Here is a 19,702-nt window from a genome sequence, read left to right on the forward strand (position 1 = left end):
CGCTTCACAGAGACAGGGGTAGGGGCAACAGGAATGGACAGAGATAATGGGAGCAATATAATAGTCCCATTATCTCTGTCCATTCCTGCTGCCCCTACCCCTGTCTCTGTGAAGCGCAACGTGGATATCTCAGTGATGTAAAATACACCCATCCAATACCCATCTCTCACTTCTCACATCTCTTCCTTTCTTCCGAGACTTTATCCAACATTGGATTCTCGTTGGTAGTGGGCAATTACATTCTCCTAAGAATGTATTCATCATTTGTATCTCACTTATGTAACTCGCTAAAGGAGATAAAGTGTGGCACTGGAGAGCTCCCAAAGTTCCGCCTATAGCCGAGTGCTATAGAGGCGTGGGCATATGTACAGCGGCAGAGGAGGCAGTGAATGAAGCCGGGAATACCCCAAAAGCATAAAACAATTTGGGGTGGTTGACTGAACCAACCTCACTCTGCAAATACAGAGGCCTAGGTCTAAGATGTTGAGCTGTTAAACACGGTTAATGCCCCACCATCATCATACTTGAATGTTGGTATTATTGCAACCTGCGAAATTAACGGTTAATCCCTTTACGAATCAAGCTGATGGACTAGAATGTGATGGAGTCGTGATGCTATGTAATCTACCTGTTATTAACACAATCAAAACCAAAAATAAGAAATTTGAAAAAGAATGCCTTATACTTCCGAAATTCCAAGCAACATCCACCCCTCTGACAGATAAGAGAACATTCCATTCTGCCACTACTTTATTAAACATCTATCGCTCATTGATACCAGACCATTCCATTCTTCCAACACTTTATCCAAGATACATTTCTAACTCTTGCATGGCTGTTCCATTCCCCCAAAATGTTATCCTACATAGATTCCTCACTGATGTCAACATTTATATTTCTTTCAAAATGGCAATATAATACCCATCACTCCTAAAGTAGGGCAGAGCCAAAATCTCATTTGCTTGCTGCGATACAAAAAGGGCAAATACGTGTTTGCTAGAATGCGCTGCATGCCAAGGAAGGAATATCTAAAAAATAAGAAAAGGTGCCCAACAAAATCATTTAACAGGAAGACATTGTAGACGTTTATTTATTATTACGATACACATGGCAAGATGCAATAGGTTTACAAAATAGCGTTTTTGCTTCGATCATTAAAAAAAGTGGTCAGGAATGGACAAATACACAAAGATAACACATAGTGGACAATACTGGCACACAAAAGACCCACAATTCTCCAATTTGAATTGAAAATCTCCAAATTAGGAGGTCCATGGATAAATACTGATTTACAAGCGCGTCAGTAAACAGGTAGAAACCTTATTTAGCAAGGTACAAAGTTCTGTTTCGAAATATTAATTTACAAACACTAACTCATGCCTATATTTTTTGTAAGTTGCTGTGTCAACAGAAAACGCAAAAAATAAAAGCTTAATATGGTAAGTGCGTAATGGGGATGTGCATGATTACGTATGAAATCACCTTGAAATCATTCCTGGGACAATCCCTATAGATGCCGGCCAAAAAAATAGCCATCAAGATTCCGTTCCGATCTCAACCACAAGGTGGTGGAATAAGTCACAGTATGTGAATATCATTTAACTTGTCACTGCAAAAGTGGACTTAGTCACATTGTTATCCTGCAATTCTGTGACCTCCCCATTTTTTCTAGGTATCCGAAAAAAGTTAGCAAATTCCAAATCTTTCTAAATGAAGATTTAAAAAATCTCTTCTGCAAAGGGTCATGGAAGAAATGTGGTCTGTAGGTGAAATATGAGTTGTAGAAAAAGGAAGAAATATGGTTTGGAGGCTAAACGATCAATGTTAGTAACATAAGACTGGAGTTCTAGTACTATACCAGCTTCCCCACTGGACCAAGTCGGGTGATCTTGGGCATAATACTTTACCTACCTCAACAGTGCCTCTTGGTGTGTATGTACCAATGTAGGGAGCACGTAGAAACCGGTAACATACGTAAAGGAATAAACATGGTGAGTCTCATTAAAGTTTCCTGCAACACTAAAATCTAATTCTAATGGGAAATGCATCAAAACATTAGAGCCGAAGGTGGGAGGTGGGCGTAGAAGTCGGCCCAATTTGAACATTGGAATCCTAGAAAATTAAATATACTTTGCAGACAATTGATAAGAGGGGACAAAGAGGGTGCAATTTGTAAATAGGTTACCTCCCGCCATTTTGAATTTGATTCTGTAATCCCTTCCAGGGGCATTCGAAACTCAACAACCACCCTCCATCCAAAGGTATAAACATACAGTGAATAACAGTGCATTCTGTGAGATGGGAGAGATGTAGTCCGGTGGTTAACTGAACCAGGAAACTGAGGGAATGATCTCCAGTGCCAACAGTCGACCAAGGAACTTGAGATCATACCTTGTTTTTTTTTTTTGGTTTTTTTTTAAATCGAGGGCTCCTTATCCCCTCACTGGTCGGGGACTAAACATCTTCTCTCGTGCATAACCCAGAGACGCTGAACTTCAGCAAAGAAAGTTCCGTTTGCGAGTACAAAGTACCACGCGTGCATTTGATGAACCCGTTTCAGAGCTCTCCTGTTCACAGTCCTTACAAAAGGGTAACACATAACTGAGTAAGAAAGGACGTGCTAATTAAAAAGGTGTAGTTCCTTCAGCACTCCCTGCTGCTGCAGTAGTGGCACCATGTTTCAGCTGCACCATTAACCTGCCATGGCCTCATAAGGGCGCTATTGGGGTGGCTAGAGATATTAAACGCGTTATTTATATGTAACAATAGTCCCTATGGAGCAAGGTACTATGATAGATTTGCATGCTTTAAGTCCACCATCAAGCATGTCATATGGAACCAAGCAATGAAATGGACACGGACCCTGTCCCCATGCTCTCACTCAACTCGGCCATCAACAAAGTAACTAACAGATGGAAAGCACTTTCCATAGCTGTTGAACACTGTATCAACTCCCTGGACCTGCAATCACTCAATCGACAAGTGCAACTTCATAAAACGCTTCTTCACTATGATATACAAAATCCGATCTGATACAAACAACACAAAAGAAACAGACATTTTACTGTAAATCCTCCATCGTACGTCCTCCAAATGCACACGCTGCATTCCCCGCTCTCATGCCAACCGTATCTTCAAATCACTCAAAGCCACCTCTTACGAAGTCGACATTTTCCCATCGCCCACAGCGAAATCTCTTTATGGTGACTTCTTCAATCTCCCTCCCAAAATAGGCTAGGACTTTTCCAGCCAAGGGGTCTTGAAGAATAACCTCAAGATAGGATAGATCCCTTCTCCTGAAGAAGTCTACCCTTAACCCAGACGATCATTCCAACTACCCCCATCACACACCACCTACCTGTTCATTGCAACAGTAATTGAGAAAGCAGCCTCTACCCAACCACAGCATCAGGTAAACAGGAATAGCCTTCTACAGAACAAACGATCCAGCTTTAGATTATGCTGCCACATGGGCTCAGCTGCCCTTAAAGAAATCCATGATGCTCTCCGCATCACTGACCCATTAAGATTGTAATCAGTCTTTGAGCAGCCTTGAGACAATCGAGTGCCAAGCACAGATCCCTGGCTTGGAAACATGGATGGGCCTCTCCGACAGTCGTGCAGTGGTCCACCCCCTACCATATCAACTGCCACCAGCTCATCCAGATGGGAAATTTCAGATCCAAGAAACTCCTCTTTTCCTCCAGTGTTCTGCAGGGATGCACCTTCTCCTATGTCAACTTCAGCTTCTTCATGGATCCCCTAGGTTACATACTTACGGACAAAAACAAAGGGCCCATCAATACACTAATCTACCTCAAAATAGCCACAGATCATGACAATGAAGGATTCAAAATCTGATTTAAGCTAATATAGAATTGGAGGGCCAGCACCGACCTAAAACCCAATCCAACAGAGGCACAATCGCCCCAGTTCTGCATTAGCACCAGACAACGTGGTATTTAAGCTTGGCTATTCGAGATGAATTTAGACAGCCTCAAACCTCAGCTGACAGTGAGCTTGACATCACTTGAATTGACTGCAGACGCAGATTTTTGCTTCAATTAGCCCATCACCAAGGAAACCAAGACTGCATGGTGACAACTCCCTCTCCTGAATTAAGTGAAACCTTTCCTGCCAGAAACAGATTTCAGAACACCAATGTGAGCCTTGGTCCACTTCCACGTTGGATAGAGGCAAGAGTTTTGAAGGGGGCAAGGTTTGATCATTTTTTACTGCGCATCCAAGGTTTCTATGCCTGCACTGCTGTATACCAATTATGGATGACCCCACGCAGAATGGGGAAACTTTTTGTTTGATAGTGGAGCATTCCAAAGAGGAGTCAGAAATCGTTCCTATTATGGGGGTTTCACTTTCACAGCAGCACTTCCCTGACCAATGTGATGAGTGAATTGTCCTAATACAAAAATATGCCGGAGCACAAAAACTTATAAAAAAATATATATATTTGAGGATTCCCTCTTGCTCCCTTCTCTGTGGTGTGGAACGAGCTGGCTTGCTATTATGGTGAGAACAGTTCAAATAGCAACTTACATAATTAACAACCTCAGAATTCTTAGGAATAGGAATTCCCCCCTTTAAAACACGATTGTTATTCATGCAATGGGGCTTTCTCGGGTCAGTGAAAAAATAATAACAATTATGATCAATATTTGGCAGAAGCACAGAGGTGTTATCAATGTTTGTGTTGGCTGTTTCGCTTCCCAAACCTACAAATCTCGTCTTTCTGGCATCTCTGTTTTTTTAGGACATCCCAGACGTTTTATGTTGTAACGATCAGTGGAAGTTTTAGCTTCACGATGAAGCAAATGTTGGATCATTTGGTCAAAGCATAGAAGTTGGGTGGAGCTGGTCTACCCTCCACGATCATTTGCAATCACCACTGTGTTCAGAGATTTCACCACTCCAGATCTTATACAGATTGGTCAACAGTGACCTGGCAGTTATTATTCTGGGAGCTATTAGCCCAGGCACCCACATTTATATAGGTCCAATGTCATTTCTGGGACTGTCTTTCTTCCGGGAGCACCGCATACTGTCGGCCACAGAGGCGTACAGCAGCGGGTGGATGCACACATTCAGGGTCACCAGGGCCTTGGCCACCTGCATGGCAGAATGCACAGTCACCGAGTCAGTGCAGTTCAGCCGGTGGATCCGGTTGTAAAGGTTGATATTCCGTAGGACATGATAGGGCACGAAAGAGACGGCATAGAGGGCAACCACAGAGAAAACCATGAGCCACACTTTCTTCTTCTCCAGCGCGCTGAGGCTCTCGCTCTTGAACACCGTCCAGGCGATAGAGACGTAAGACAGCAGGGTGAGCAGAAATGGGATACCACAGCCAAAGACAGCCAGAAACAGACTGTAGGGTATGTACGAAGTCAACTCAACTGTGCGGGCTGTGCCGATACACTCCGTGTGCTGAGGATTTCGTAGATCCAAAGCAGAGAATTTAAACACTGGCGCTGAAATTCCCGCCACCAGAATCCAAGTAACCAAACTAATGATCTTTGCGTGTTTAGGCTCAACCCTGCCATGCGCATACATTGGGAACACAATGGCTACGTAGCGGTTAAGGCTGATGCATGTGACGAAAAAAATGCTTCCATAGAGGTTGCAGTTGAAGAAGAAGCGCTCAAGCTTGCAGACGGCCGAGCCAAAAATCCAATGCTTGTCCATGGCATAGTAGGCTATCAGCAGCGGCAGCGAGAGCGTGTACAACAGGTCGCTCACCGCCAGGTTGAAAGAGTAGATGATGCCTGTGTGCCAGGTCTTCTCTCGGGTGAAGAACAAATAGATGGCCAGGGCGTTGCCACAGATGGCCACAAGGAACTCCAACCCAAAGATGGGGGGTAGGTACCGGGTTTGGAATTCAACAAAATACTCGCTGCAGTTCTGCATGTCTTCTTCTCCGTCAAACTCGTAGAGGACCTGCAATCGATAAATGAAAGATAATAGTTTATTTGTTTGATGCAACAATTTACCGCCCACTCTGCCACAGCAGTCTTTGAAACAGCACATTTTGTATTATTATATATAAACACTAATTAGTCATACCCAAAGAGGCTAAGTGGGAGCTGAGAACTCTATCTGAGGCCATGGACGGAAGCGGACCTGTGCTTTCCATTCCCTTTTCAAAGAAGGACTTTTTATAGCCCTCTATCGGAGCACGTGGAAGTGTCCCTGTGGACCACTGTCCAGCCTCATTTGACTACGACCAAGTGATTGGCTTGGAGTGGTTTTAGGATGCGTTTTTATCTGCACACTTTATAGTAGCATAACGCGTGTCAAAGTAACCCATAAGTTGTCCTTGTGATATCAATACCATGGGTGCCATTAGGTAGGGTAACATAGAATCGCTTCTACAGAACTAGAAACTACAGAACCGATGTAGCAAGTGCAATAGAATAAAGCTAATATTAATAGACAATAGAGCTACACTTGCTTCAATATTCCCAGATGGAAATTAGAGATGGGTGCTTCACTATTCATGGTGTAATGGCCTTGACGGTTGTGAAGGCAGTGGAGAAGAATACTGCATTAGTATCTTTGTTTTTGTGGACATCTCCTCTGTCTTCAACAAGGTCGACCATAGTTTGTTGTGGTTGCTTTTTGCCTACTAGTTTTCCTTATCCAGACTCTGTATGTGTGCATCAGACTAAGGGTTACATGTGCCGCCAAGGAAAATTAGAAGGGGGAGTCGGGTCAAGTAAGGAATGGTCTTCGCCCCACTCCTGTGCAATCAGTATGTACCCAATCATTGATTGGTATCCAATAGCGGGCACATTTCCTACAAGATAGGGTGGACTGCTCTGCCCACTGTTAGCTTGCGCTGATGATACCAATGTTTGGGAGCACACATCAAGAAGTCTACAGAGAAGACTCCATGCACTAATGCAGTTTTACCAATTGCTTAATACTGACCTCAGTCATCAAAAGACCAAGGTATTGTTGTGGTTAGGCGTAGTAAATGTAACTGGATAATTGTGGATAAAGGAATGGTAATAATTAATGTGTGAATCTCGGGGTGGCCTATGACCAGAAATGTTCTAGGATCCCACACTGCGATTAAAAAACAACTATGATCATTTTAGGAGTTACAGCAGCTTTTAAACTCTAATAAAGTTTATGGGGCATTTTACTAAATCATACAATAAAAGCAGATCATCTCAAAATAGTGTCTACCATGTTGTGCAGTGATCCACCAAGGGCTACAATTCCATACACGATCTTAATAGGGTTGAGAGGGAATCATGGACAACTCTTTTGGGGCATACAGAGTCCACTCCATTAAAACTGGTAGAACTTAGAGCTCAAGATATGATGGTGCTTTCTCATATTGTTATGCCTTTTGTACAATATCTTTAGTGCTATATCGTCTACCATATTGGCCTTGGTACAAGTCTCCTTCTGTGGTACCTCCAGAGTGTCTAAAGATCTGTTTTTGAAGTATTAACTTGATATAAAAATATATTAAAATAATCCTAAACGATAAAAGATAACATAAAAGCAAAATAATAAAAATAAGTAATGTATTTGGCCTGTTGGACGATGACCCCACTGATATAACTCTTTTCCATTTTAATGGATTCTGTTAAAGCAGTGCCACAAATTATTTGCGTGAAGAAACACATTTGCGACATGCAATTATTTAGGTTGGGAAGGCAGAGCATCATAGTACCCCATGTGCAGCCTTCCATCTACTTTTCTATTGTATTTAAATTTGTTGCCCACGCTTGATCGCACAATCATACAAAGCAGACGGCTTCCACTGTTAATGGTTCAAGAAGTGATTCCAAACATACGTCATGAGCATTTGGAATGCATATTGCACACAATATTTGAAGGAGTGGATAAAGTGAGGTTGGCAAAGACCATAGAGGTGGGACTCCGGAGAAATGTGTGAGTGGCTGCCAGTACTCACCTTTTTTAGGTCTCAGCCTGCGTCGCACTACGTAAGCAGTGGGCAGAGTCCAAGATTTTATGTTTTGGCTACAGTGGGGCTTGAACCCGCCCCTATACGGAATACCTGGTGGCATGCTGGTCGGGTCCCGGTCCCAAGATGGCGGCACCCACTGAGGCCTAGACTGGGGAAGTGACCCGGAGCGTCTGAGAACCTGTGGAGGTGAGGAGGGGTCCGCCGCTGCAGTGTGCGATCCAGGGACATGCCCGCTTGAGCCCCGGAGACCCGGATCAGCCATTCCGGGAGGGGGTGCAGAGCGCTCTGCTCCGACGGCACTGAGGCGGCGCAGGCACCTCCCCCGGCGCCCGGAGGTGAGGAGGGAGGCCTGACGAACTGGAGAGTGCGGGGCTGACCTGGAGGAGAAGCGCCGGCCTGTACCCCGCCACGCCGGACGCCGCGGCTCCCTGGTGTGGCGCAGTGGTGGGGGGCCCGGAGGGCTCCCTGGGGGTCCTCGCGTCTTCCCCTCGCGGCCCGGCGCCGGTAGGGGGCGCGGTGGACCAGGACTCATGGAGGCGCTCTGGAGCTCCTGCGGAGGCCGCAGCTGGAGGTCTGCGACCCAGGGTTACATCAACCACTACCTGGGGGAGAGGAGGGACATTCCTGTAGTCGGGGGCCACCATTCTGAAGAACACTGCAGGCCTCACGAAACAACACCAGAATGAGGTAGAGCCTGAATAAGACGGGGTGCAAGTGGGCCCCTATTTGCCCGATTCCAACCATCACTCCTCCCCAGCGGAGATCGGCACCCCCTGGCAACACCGGCTTGGAGGCGAGGGGTGGACAGGGGCGTGCTGTTCTTCCCCCCCCCCCCCCCCCCCCTCCCCCCCAACTCCTTTATTGTCAGGACAGATGCGCCATATGGTGTGCCCTGGGCACAACGAGACGCCTGATACAGAGGAGGGCACCCCCTTCAGGGTGTAGTACTAGCCACCCAGGGTTGCGCAGAAAAGCGGATAGGGGCGATCTGCCAGACAATATACGATGATCTAGTGGGGGCGACGCGGTGGAGGGAAGAAGAGGTGACCGGCCCGCTGAAAGGAGCATGGGCCCTGCCCTCTCTCCCCCCCGGCTGCGAGACCGCACAGGAATGGGGAAAAAGGACCCGGTCGCTAGGGCCCCGAAGCAAGGCCCCATAGACAAGTTCGCGACAGCGCATCCGTCCAATGTTATGGAGGGCCCGGGGGCGAGCTCAGATACAGCTCTACTGATGGGAGCAATCCAGGCATCTAGGGAAGACATTCAGGCCTCTCGGGCTGCCCTAGAGGTAAAAATTGGAGCAGTGGGAGTGGAGGTCAACCTACTGCGATAGGACTTCCGGAACCTCACAGAGAGAGTCACTACAGCTGAAACAAGGCTCGGCAAAAAGCGGAGGACGTCATCCACGCCTTACAGAGGGATGTCAAAGATCTGATGGCCTCCCATAAGCAACTCCAATGGAAGGTTGATGACGCGGAAAACAGGGCGCGACGCAACAACCTCCACTTAGTGGGATTCCGGGAAGGAATCGAGGGGTCCAACGTGGCGGAATTTCTACGCGCTTGGCTGATTGAAATCCTCCCCCAAGTGTCATTCTCAAACTGTTTCATCATTGAGAGAGCGCACAAGGCTCTCATGGCCAAACCACTGGCGGGAGGCAGGCCCCGGCCGATAATAGCGAGGTTCCTCAACTTCGCAGATAGAGACTTGATACTGCGAGAAGCCAGGAAGCAGGGCGAGATATGAATCGAGAACACTCAGATAATGATCTTTCCAAACTACAGCCAGGAGGTGCAGAAGATGAGGAGATCCTTTGATACGGTGAAAGCCAAACTTAGAGACTTGAAGATACAGTATATGCTCCTCTTCCCAGCCAAGCTTAAAGTGATATACAAGGACAAGACGCACTTCTTCACCCACCCAGATGACACGTGGCAGTGGCTGGAGGAACGTCCACCGACGCGGAGGCGAGAGGAGGACGGGCGGCACACGGAGACGGAGGGCCCCTCCAATGGCGCCCTCTGGGAGATGGTGAAACCGCAACGCAGGCGCAGAATGAGAGGATCGAGAAAGACGCAAACGACACCTTAAACATCGCAGCATAGGACCCCCGGGAAGACCCAGGACTCTGCATCGCCGCATCAGGACACCCAGGCTGGCTCCAGATTCCGGGCCCTGGTGGCCAAGGAACGCTCTGTGGGGGGAGGCTACGTCGGGGAGCGATGAGGATGAAGCTCAATCACTACATCCGTTGGTGGCTGCTATTAATGAGCTGGAAAAGGACCCTGATACGGGCAGCTCCCCAGTGCAGGGCGAGGGCAAAGACCTGAGCGAGAAGGCAACTGGATGATCGAGATATCGGTTGGACTGACCGGAGACACGCAAGTGGCTTACACGCCCCCTAAATGTTATTTTTCTATCTAGACTTTGGTTATTTTATTATCTAATCGTTCATTGATACAGAACTGTCACATAGAACTGTGGGTATAGTAGGATAATATCCCTTCTAACTGCACTTTGTTTGATACGTTGGGGTAGGTCAGGGGAAGGGAGGGACTATTGGGTAGGGCGACAGACCTTTTCCGCCCGATAAGTCCTACTGTAGAAGAGGGTAGATGGTGGGACTGAGGGGGGAGGAAGGTAGGGAGGGGAGAGGAAGGTAGGGTGGGGGAGCGGGGGAAAGTTAGGAATGTTCAAGTTTTTTTTTGGGAAGGATAGCAATGTTTTATATCATGTCATATCAAGCACACACACGCTCACCATGGCAAATCTCACCATGGGACGCAAGATCCCAGCAATTACCATCCCACGATTGCGCCAATGGGTAGCCCAGAATGAGAACCCGTACACAGAGGGGGTTTTAAGGTCCTGACCTGGAATGTTAATGGTCTAGGCTGTAAAGTAAAGCGAGGCCTGGTCAACAATTATGTGAAGAGGTCAGGGGCTGATGTAGTGCTCCTCCAGGAGACACACTTGCAGGGCACGAAATGCACTTTCCTGGCAAGGGGACAATATAGAGTTCTGGCGCATGCAGGGTTTACCACTGGCTCACGAGGAGTAGCAATCCTGATAAAAAAAATCCTATGAGAGTGGCGCAGACATGGACTGATCAACAGGGCACATACGTAGGGGTACGTGGCATGTGGGGAAGGCGGGAGTACACTTATTTCGGCCTATGCCCCACCCAAATTGCAGGCAGACACACTGAAGGGAGTTTCGGGCATCATCCTTAATACATCTGACACGATCCAAATCCTTGGGGGCGACTTAAACGACGTAATGAACCTCGGGATAGACAGGACGGGCGATCGTGATAGGTCGCAGACTGACACCTTTAGCCAAAACCATAACTGCGCTCGGTCTCCTTGATGTATGGCGGTGGCTTCACCCGGAAGCCAAGGTCTTCTCTTTCTTCTCTGGAGCACACAAAGTGTACTCTCGCCTTGACTGTCTTTATGGCACGACAGGCATTACAGGTGACGGATTCAGCGGAGTACTGTGCCCGAGGGGTGTCGGACCATTCACCATTACTTATAACGGTGGGTAGGAGGTCGAGAGAAGGGCCAAAAATACTCCGACTGTCGGCCGGGGACCTACAAAACCCGGATATCCTGAAGGGCTTACGTGCAGACGTAAAGGTGTACTTGGCCGAAAACGTGGACTCGGTGGAATCCCGGGTAGTCCTTTGGGAGGCACTTAAGGTGGTACTCAGGGATAGGGCACAGTGTAGACTGGCGGAGGATAGGAAAAAAGTCCAGAAAGAAATACAGGAATTGGAAACCCGCATACTGAAGATGGAAGGAGACCATATAATTACGAGGGACCCTGGGAGGCTTAGATGCCTTGCAGACCTACAAACCCAATATAGACACCTAGTGACAGGGGAGGCAAAGTCGCAGGCACTGGCGACCCTACATCGTGTGTATGATGTAGGAGATAAATCCCGCAAGTTGTTAGCATGGCTCAGCAGGAGAGAGAGATGTTAGATGGGTGGAAAAGGTGAGAGATGGTCAAGGTGGGTGGGCGCACACGGACACAGATAGCGAACGCCTTTGCCGAGAGCTACAGCACCTTCTATCAAGCACGCGACCTGGGGTCCAAAGAAGAGAGGCACTGCAATATATGGCGCCTATTGATATCCCGACTCTAGAAGAGGCGGATCGCTTAGACTTAGAGGGAGACATAACCGAAGAGGAAGTTAGAGTCGCACTGACCAAGCTTCGTGCGGGGAAGGAACCTGGCCCGAACGGGTTCCCCGCGGAGTTCTTCAAGAAAATGGGGACCTCCTGACGCGCCACTTATTGGGCCTCTTTCGGGGCGCCGAAGAGGAGGGTCAATTCCCGCTGGACCTCAGACAGGCCACTATTGTCCTGATCCACAAACCCGGGAGAGGACTGCTCGTCCTACCGCCCTATTTCCCTACTGAATGTGGAGGTGAAACTGTATGTCACAATTCTGGCTCTTCGCCTCCGACGGGTCATCTCGGGTCTGGTCCATCTTGACCAAATGGGGTTTATCCCGGAGAGAGCAACTAGATATAATTTGTGGAGGACTCACAACTGGCTCAGAGAAGTGGAAAGCAGAGAGGACCCCCACTGGTTCCGGTCTCTGGATGCCGAAAAGGCATTTGATGCTGTTCACTGGTCTTTTCTGGAGGGGGTATTGGAGCGTATGGGATTTGGACCCAAGTACAGACACAAAATTACTCACGCACCCGAGTGCCAGAGTTCGGATCAACGGGACTATGTCACAGGCCTTCCCTATACAGCGGACCGGAGACCACGATCCCAGCGCTGTTCACTGAACTGGACCAATATGGCACTAAGTCTGGATATCAGATCAATTGGCACAAATCGACTCTTTATGACCCTCGAGGTAGGGACAGTTGGCCTGCCCAGCCTGAGAAACTGCAAACAACGGGAGAGGGATTCATGTACTTAGGGATATTTATTACAATGAACGGAGACCTCTCTTATGCCCGTAACATTGCCAGAGTCCAGCGTAGCTTCAAAATTGATGCTAGCAGGTGGCAGACGCTCCCCTTGACGATTCTCGGGCGGGCGGCCGGCCATGTTTAAAATGATTTCATTACCGAGATTTCTATACGCCTTCCAGAACGAATACTTCCCTATGAAGAACACTGTTTTTCGAGACATACACGCAGACCTGCGGTCGTACCTCTGGTTGGGTAAGCACCCTAGGGTAGCGCTGGCAACCCTACAGAGGCATCAATATGATGGGGGAATTTCACTACCCGATCTAGAAGCCTACTATTGGGCAGAACATCTGGCCCCCATGAATGAATGGCTACACACACCAGCCACACATCCCACTTATGCGCTGGAAAGACACACCATGGGTGCCCACACGTGTCTCCACTACATTTACGGGGGGAAGGGACAGGTTAGGCTACTACCGGCTACTAAAATTACATTGAGGGCATGGAATAGGGCGACGAAAGCCATCAGGTGGGAGCACAAACCGACAAAACAGACGCAGTTATGGGACTGCTCATGGCTGAAGGAAATCACCAAGTTAAAAGGGTTTCAGGGATGGGACGCCATAGGCATCTCTACTTTAGGAGATGTAGTCAAAAAGGGGGCACTGCAATCATTCCCTTCGCTTCAGGCAGAAATTGGGCTCCACCAGTCCCAATTTTTTAAGTACATGCAATTAAGACATGCATGGAGAGCGGAAGGGGCTTTATTAGAAGCGCTCCCTGAATACGTGCCTTTGGAGGGCCGCCTGTTGCAGGAAAGGATCCCTGAAAAGGCAGTATCCCTCACATATAAGACCGTTATGAACAACAGACCTAACAGGCTGGAGGGGCTCCGAACCATATGGGAGCAAGAGGTGGGGGACATGGATGACAGATTGGGGGGGTGGTACTGATGCACCCCAGGGAGGTGGCGATTAAGTCGCGTCTCCGTCTGATACAGTTCAAGATCTTGCACAGGGTTTACTTTGATAGAGTAAGATTATACAGAATGGGGAAAATACCTGACCCCAGTTGCCTCCGATGTGGCCATGAGAGGGGAGACTTCCTACACACTGTCTGGTCCTGCCCAACCATTCAAATATACTGGGGGGGAGGTCCTTGCTGAATTGGGAGAGGTACTAGAGGCAGACATACCGCCAGACCCAAAGCTTGTACTCCTGGGGATGGCTAACGATGTAGATGTACCCAGGCCACAGTTGATCTTCCTAGTGCTCGCCCTGGTAGTGGCCAAGAGAGACATAGCTAGGAAATGGGGGGCGCCAGATGTACCACAATTGGTAGAGGGAAATGGACCTTTACATGGCGGCCGAAAGGGTTACGTATAAAGCACGAGGGTGCCCGAAGAAATTCAGAAGAGTCTGGGGTAAATGGAGACACTACCATGGGCTGGATGGGGGACTCTAAAGGGACTCGAACGCTTTGCTTCTGGGTTGATATATAAGAGGCACAGGTCGTGGGTCATGTGCACAAACAGCTGGCAATGTTGGGACCTGTATGGACTGAACATTTGATGGGTAATAGTGTGGTCCTAGACCAGGAGGGAGGGGGTGGGATAAGGGGATGGGGTCGTGGGGATGTTGCTTGATGTTGACATGCTTGTTGTATATGCCGTTTCCTTGTTGCAAAACAATAAAAATGTTTATTAAAAAAAAAAAGATACAAAGTCTGTACTGAATTTTCGAATTTGATGTAGTGTAGTTGTTTTTCTATCAGCATTTATGCAGCGAGAAATCAGATATAATAATACAACATTCATGCTAAATTTATGGTACTTAACCACTATGAAATTATCCGTAGCTATGTGGTTTGCCAGAATTCACTCAGAGTTCGTATACATGAAGCTGGTTACAGCTAGTTTTAAATATTACCAATATGTTCCTACAGGATCTTCATTTAAATGTGCCGGTTCAGACAGTAGTAGAAAGTCAAACATGTATTATGCATGTCAGCGACGGCATTTGAATTAAAAGAGGGCATTTTGTCTCTTTCTCTTGAACATGTTTCTACATCAGTCCACATCTAAGTACTCTGAGGAGCCATTTGCACACGTCAGTGTTTGAGGACAACAAATGATTAACTTTCTAGACTTTGCCGTTAAAATGTGACCTCAAGGCCGGAGAACAACTCTGTGTGAATGACTGTGTGGGTGGCTCTATGTGAATGACTCTGTGTGGGTGACTGTGGGTGGCTTTCTGTGTGGGTGGCTTCTTTCTGTGTGGATGGCTTTCTGTGTGTGGCTGTGTGTGGGTGCAAATGCAATAGGTCTCGTTTGATTTTTGTACTGGAGCACTTGCACTTAATGTGTATTTACTGCAATAAAGGCAGTATATTTTTTCTGTATCAATGTGAGACGCTGTGCTTTATTTTGGGTGTGGAATGGTAAACTTTATGGCGCTACCTGGATACTTGCACATTCAGCGGGCTCCTGTGCAGCTCATCATGTGAGATTGAGACAAATATACAGCTCTACCTTAAGGGCTGGAACATTTTAGGATAATTCAGAAATGATGTTCTATTAGTTATGTCAAGCAAAAATAATTGGTTTTGGTGCTGAACAGAATCGGCAAACCGCAAAGCCAAAGCCAATAGGCCCAAATGGCTTGCCTTGTTGGCTTTGCAAACGTCTTTTCATAACAGTGACATTATAGCTGTGTAGGACTTCCACTGGCAGTCGGTGTGAGGGCAAATTCTGATCCACTGCCTTCCTTAGGTCGCCAGGGACATGAAAGAAAGTAATTGAATAGGACACGGATATTCAAAGTACAGGCCAGGTACCCCTTGAAGGTCTTACATGTGATAACGAAGAAAAAGGCGGGAGGGAAATAAAACTATTTCCTAGGGTCACATTATTTGGTCAAGCGTAGAAGCAGAGAAGGCACATCTTTTTTGTTTTGACCCACCTGGGTAACTTTTCCATCTGCACAGAAGAGAACAAAAATCGCCATGCCAGACCTTATGTGACTATGCTAAACAGTGCCAAATTTCATGCAGATTCAAAGTTATAGGCAAATCAAACAAATGCCTTTTCAACTTTCAGTAGGAAGAACAGCTGTACCACAACTACACAAACTACACAGTTGCGACTGCCACGGCTGGATTGGGACCTGAAACCAGCCCTGGCAATCAGCTCGACCGGCCCCCAAGGGCAGGGTGGCGAGTGGGAAGCACCACTCCTGCTGCCGCTTTTGTTACAGGCAGCAGATATTGCAGCAATGCTGGAAAACCAGCCACCTGTAACAAAACTGGCACCCAGGGGTCCAAAACTAGCCCCCACCCTTCCGGCCCACCGGGGAAACGCCCAATGCCAGTTGCGGCCAGTCCGGCCCTAGCAACAGCAACTGTGTAATGCACCCCCCCCCCCCCCAATTCAAGAGAGAGGATACACACGTTTTAACTGTGTAATATGGTCCAATATTGCCATCTCTGGGTTCTGGTGACATCAAGAACCACAAGGCTGATGTCCAAGTGATTTGGAAATGTCATCAACCCCGATATGGCTCTATAGGATAATATTAGACAAGGGACCTATTAGGTGTTTTTTAATTATATGTTTACTTTGTGGCAGTAAGCTTGAAAAAAATTGTTCTCTTCAAAATGCAGTTAACAATTGCATTGCCCCACTGCTTTCTCACAGTGCGAGAAAGCCAAAACATAACATGGTAATATCTTTTCGTTATTACCATTTTATGTTTCTGTCCGCATTGCGGGCGAGGGAGACTGGTGGGCGGGGCTGCCCGGGCAGGGCATGAGTGGTTTGCCTACTCCCGAGTAGTCGGTTTGGTTGGCCCTCTTAGGCCGCCCAAACCAGTCATGCGTACTCTGCACTTCTCCATGCAGGCTGCGTTGCAGGCTACATGAAGAACACGCAATCCCCTACAGCCCCTGCCTGGGCGGCGTCCCGACCAATTGCAGTGCTCCACTGGAGCGTTGTGATTGGCTTAGAGGAGGGGAGGGAGGCTGTCTGCTTCCTGTTCCTGCTGGAGGCAGGAAGGCAGGAACAGATCAAGCAGTGAAGATGCAGGACCCGGGCAAGGTAAGTATTACATTTTTTTAAATTATTTGAAACCCCCCATTACTGCTTGACCCCTCGCTTCCCTTGCCCGTCGCCCGTCCCCCACCCCGCAAGTGAGCCATGCCGGCCGCGAAAGAGCAATGGAACTGGAACATGCTGCAGACAGGACGTAGGGAGTATGGAAGATGTAGACTGGGAAGCTGCGTTGGACCAGCCATGGGAAGTGGCAATTAAAATGAGACTGCGGCTTAGTAGACTGAAGATATTGCAAAGTGTTTACAACATAATTATGGATATACCGTATTTGTCACAACATTTTCCACATAAATTGCAAACTTTATAGATGTCACTAAAAATATTGTTTCGATCTCAAATGGAAGAAAATAATTGTCAGAGAATGCGCCATAATTTGTATTTCTTTGCCACATAATTTAAATGGCCATGCCACATACTTTGGTTCTTCATGCCCCATAATCCTAGCCCTGACAATTTTAAAACTCGGCAGAATAAATTGGGGACTGCCATTATATTGTTGAAATCTATATTTCATAGCCAATCACAAAATATTTTTCCATAGTCAAGGTTTCTGGTGAAGTATGGGTTTTTATACCACTACATTTTATGAAAAAAAGCATCAAAACAAGTAATGTTCATTATATATGCTGATCCAATGGGTCAAAATGAGTTGGGGCCATGACTCACGAAAGGTGAAGTCTCAAGTTAGCCTTGATTCCCCCTCCCTTTCCTCCAGAATAGTAATTCATGCCATGTTATAGCATTTTATTCTCTGGGAATATGCTGTTTAAGCCATAGTATTTGTTCATGTGTACATATTTTAACAAAATAGAATAAAATTGTATAATAAAAATCACATGGACAAGCAAATCCTTGAGACTATCAGAAGAGTTGTTTCCCTGTGCAAAGTAATTCGTACAAGTAGTCAGCGAGGCTGTAAAATGTGTTTTTTCTCATCTCAAATTTACTTTACTGTTGTAATACACTCAAATTTGACCTTTGCACTGTATTCCTAAATGTGTGAATGTGTGTTTATTCGTGCGCCTGCTCCAAATATCTGTAATTGTGTCACATTTATTTTGATTGAACAACAATATAATTAGCAATGCTGATGATCCTTTGATACATTCACTTGTTTGGTAGGTGTGCAAATTGATTACTGAGACCACCATTTATTTTTTATCATAATCTAAAATATTCACAAGTCATTTTTGGATATCAAAACTCAGACAGTTGACTAACATACATGAAAACCAATACCAAAAACATTTTTCATTCACAAAACATTTAACGAAAATCATGAATTAGACATGTGGAAGAACATCAACCACCTATTACCACCTAGGACTAAAAATAAGAAAATACTTGGATCCTGGTTCTGAATTGAACAGTCCACTGGGAGCAAATTAATTAAATCATTCACCTAGCTCCTGTCAATTGGGCAAAACAGGAAGCCTTACAAAATGACTTGGAACCAATGGCTAGTGACAGCGACATATTATTTACACCATTTAAACATAATCATGTTCCCTGTGCGCAGGTGATATCTTTACAACGCCCGGAGAGGCATCGCTTTAATATATCAGGCATTGCATTTTTCTTAGTCCTGATGATGATCCCCTCATCCTAAGAGCGTGGGAACGAAACTCCGTCGACTTTAATCAGTACCACTCCTGCTTACATTGAATTAAGTGGTGGTAACTGTTGTTGGTTAGCTTGCTTGACTTAATGACCATACCAAGCAACCACTGCTATCTTGTTGCCTGTTTAAACCTTGTATGTTATGTATTTGTTTTTTCCTCAATGTAAACTTTTTCCTCCCCCACGTTGGATGCAGAATTGTGTCCTTTTGTCATTTCCGTGCTGTTTTGTATTTTGCATATACATTTTTCAATTAATACTTTATTAAATTCCTTGTCCGGCAGGACATTGAACTTCTATAGCACCCATTGAGGTCTATATGTTATTCTTTTTCGTATATTAGTGACTCAAGGACCATTGTTCTTAAAAATAGTCAATACCCAGGGTCCTTGCTTACTCATTTGGTTCCTTTGTCTCTGTAAAAACAGTAAAGATATCACTGGCGCACAGGGAACGTGACTACATTTAAATGCTGTAAAGAATATATCCCTTTCACTAGCCATTGATTCTAAGTCATTTTGTAAGGCTTCTGGTTTTCCCAACTGACAGGAGCTAGGGGAATGATTTAATTTGTTCGGCTCGCACTTGGCTATTCAATTCAGAACCAGGATACAAGTTTTTCCTATTGTATACACATAGGGGGTAATAGGTTTATAATATTCTTCCACATGTCTATGTCATGATTTTCGTTAAATGTTTTGTTGGTTATTAATGTGAATGAAACATTTTGTTGGTATTGTTTTTCATGTATGTTGGTCCGCTGTCTATGAGTTTTAATATACAACAAGCATTTGCAATGCAATAGGTCTCGCATTAGGAAAGTTTGAGCCATTGGTATTGTGAATTACATTTTTTTTATTTATGTGTTGGTTGTGATAATAGCTATAGTAATAGCTAAAGTAATAGCTTTGTCATTTACAATGCCAATAGTTTTAACTTTCCCAAATGTGACACCTATAGCATTTGTAATGCAATATGTGTTGTATTTTCACGAAAATCCAAGAACAGAAGTGAAATATTAACATTTTTTTGTGACATTTATAAGACAGACGTCATTGTTGTTCAAGTACTTTAC

At 46.1% G+C, this 19,702-nt stretch overlaps 1 protein-coding gene across 3 annotated transcripts in view; it reads right to left on the reverse strand.

Moving 5' to 3' along the window:
- Positions 1 to 1,072: 1,072 nt before the first annotated feature.
- The window catches only part of P2RY11 (purinergic receptor P2Y11), a 152,533-nt gene continuing 133,903 nt past the window's right edge, over positions 1,073 to 19,702 (reverse strand). For all 3 annotated transcript variants that reach the window (XM_078639918.1, XM_078639929.1, XM_078639924.1), the window contains exon 2: positions 1,073 to 5,952. In XM_078639918.1, the coding sequence (XP_078496044.1) occupies positions 5,002 to 5,952 (951 nt within the window). In that variant the 3' untranslated portion in view covers positions 1,073 to 5,001. The remainder of the gene's footprint in view (positions 5,953 to 19,702) is intronic.

The sequence above is a fragment of the Lissotriton helveticus genome, chromosome 1_1, assembly GCF_964261635.1.
Source record: "Lissotriton helveticus chromosome 1_1, aLisHel1.1, whole genome shotgun sequence".
NCBI lineage: Eukaryota > Metazoa > Chordata > Amphibia > Caudata > Salamandridae > Lissotriton > Lissotriton helveticus.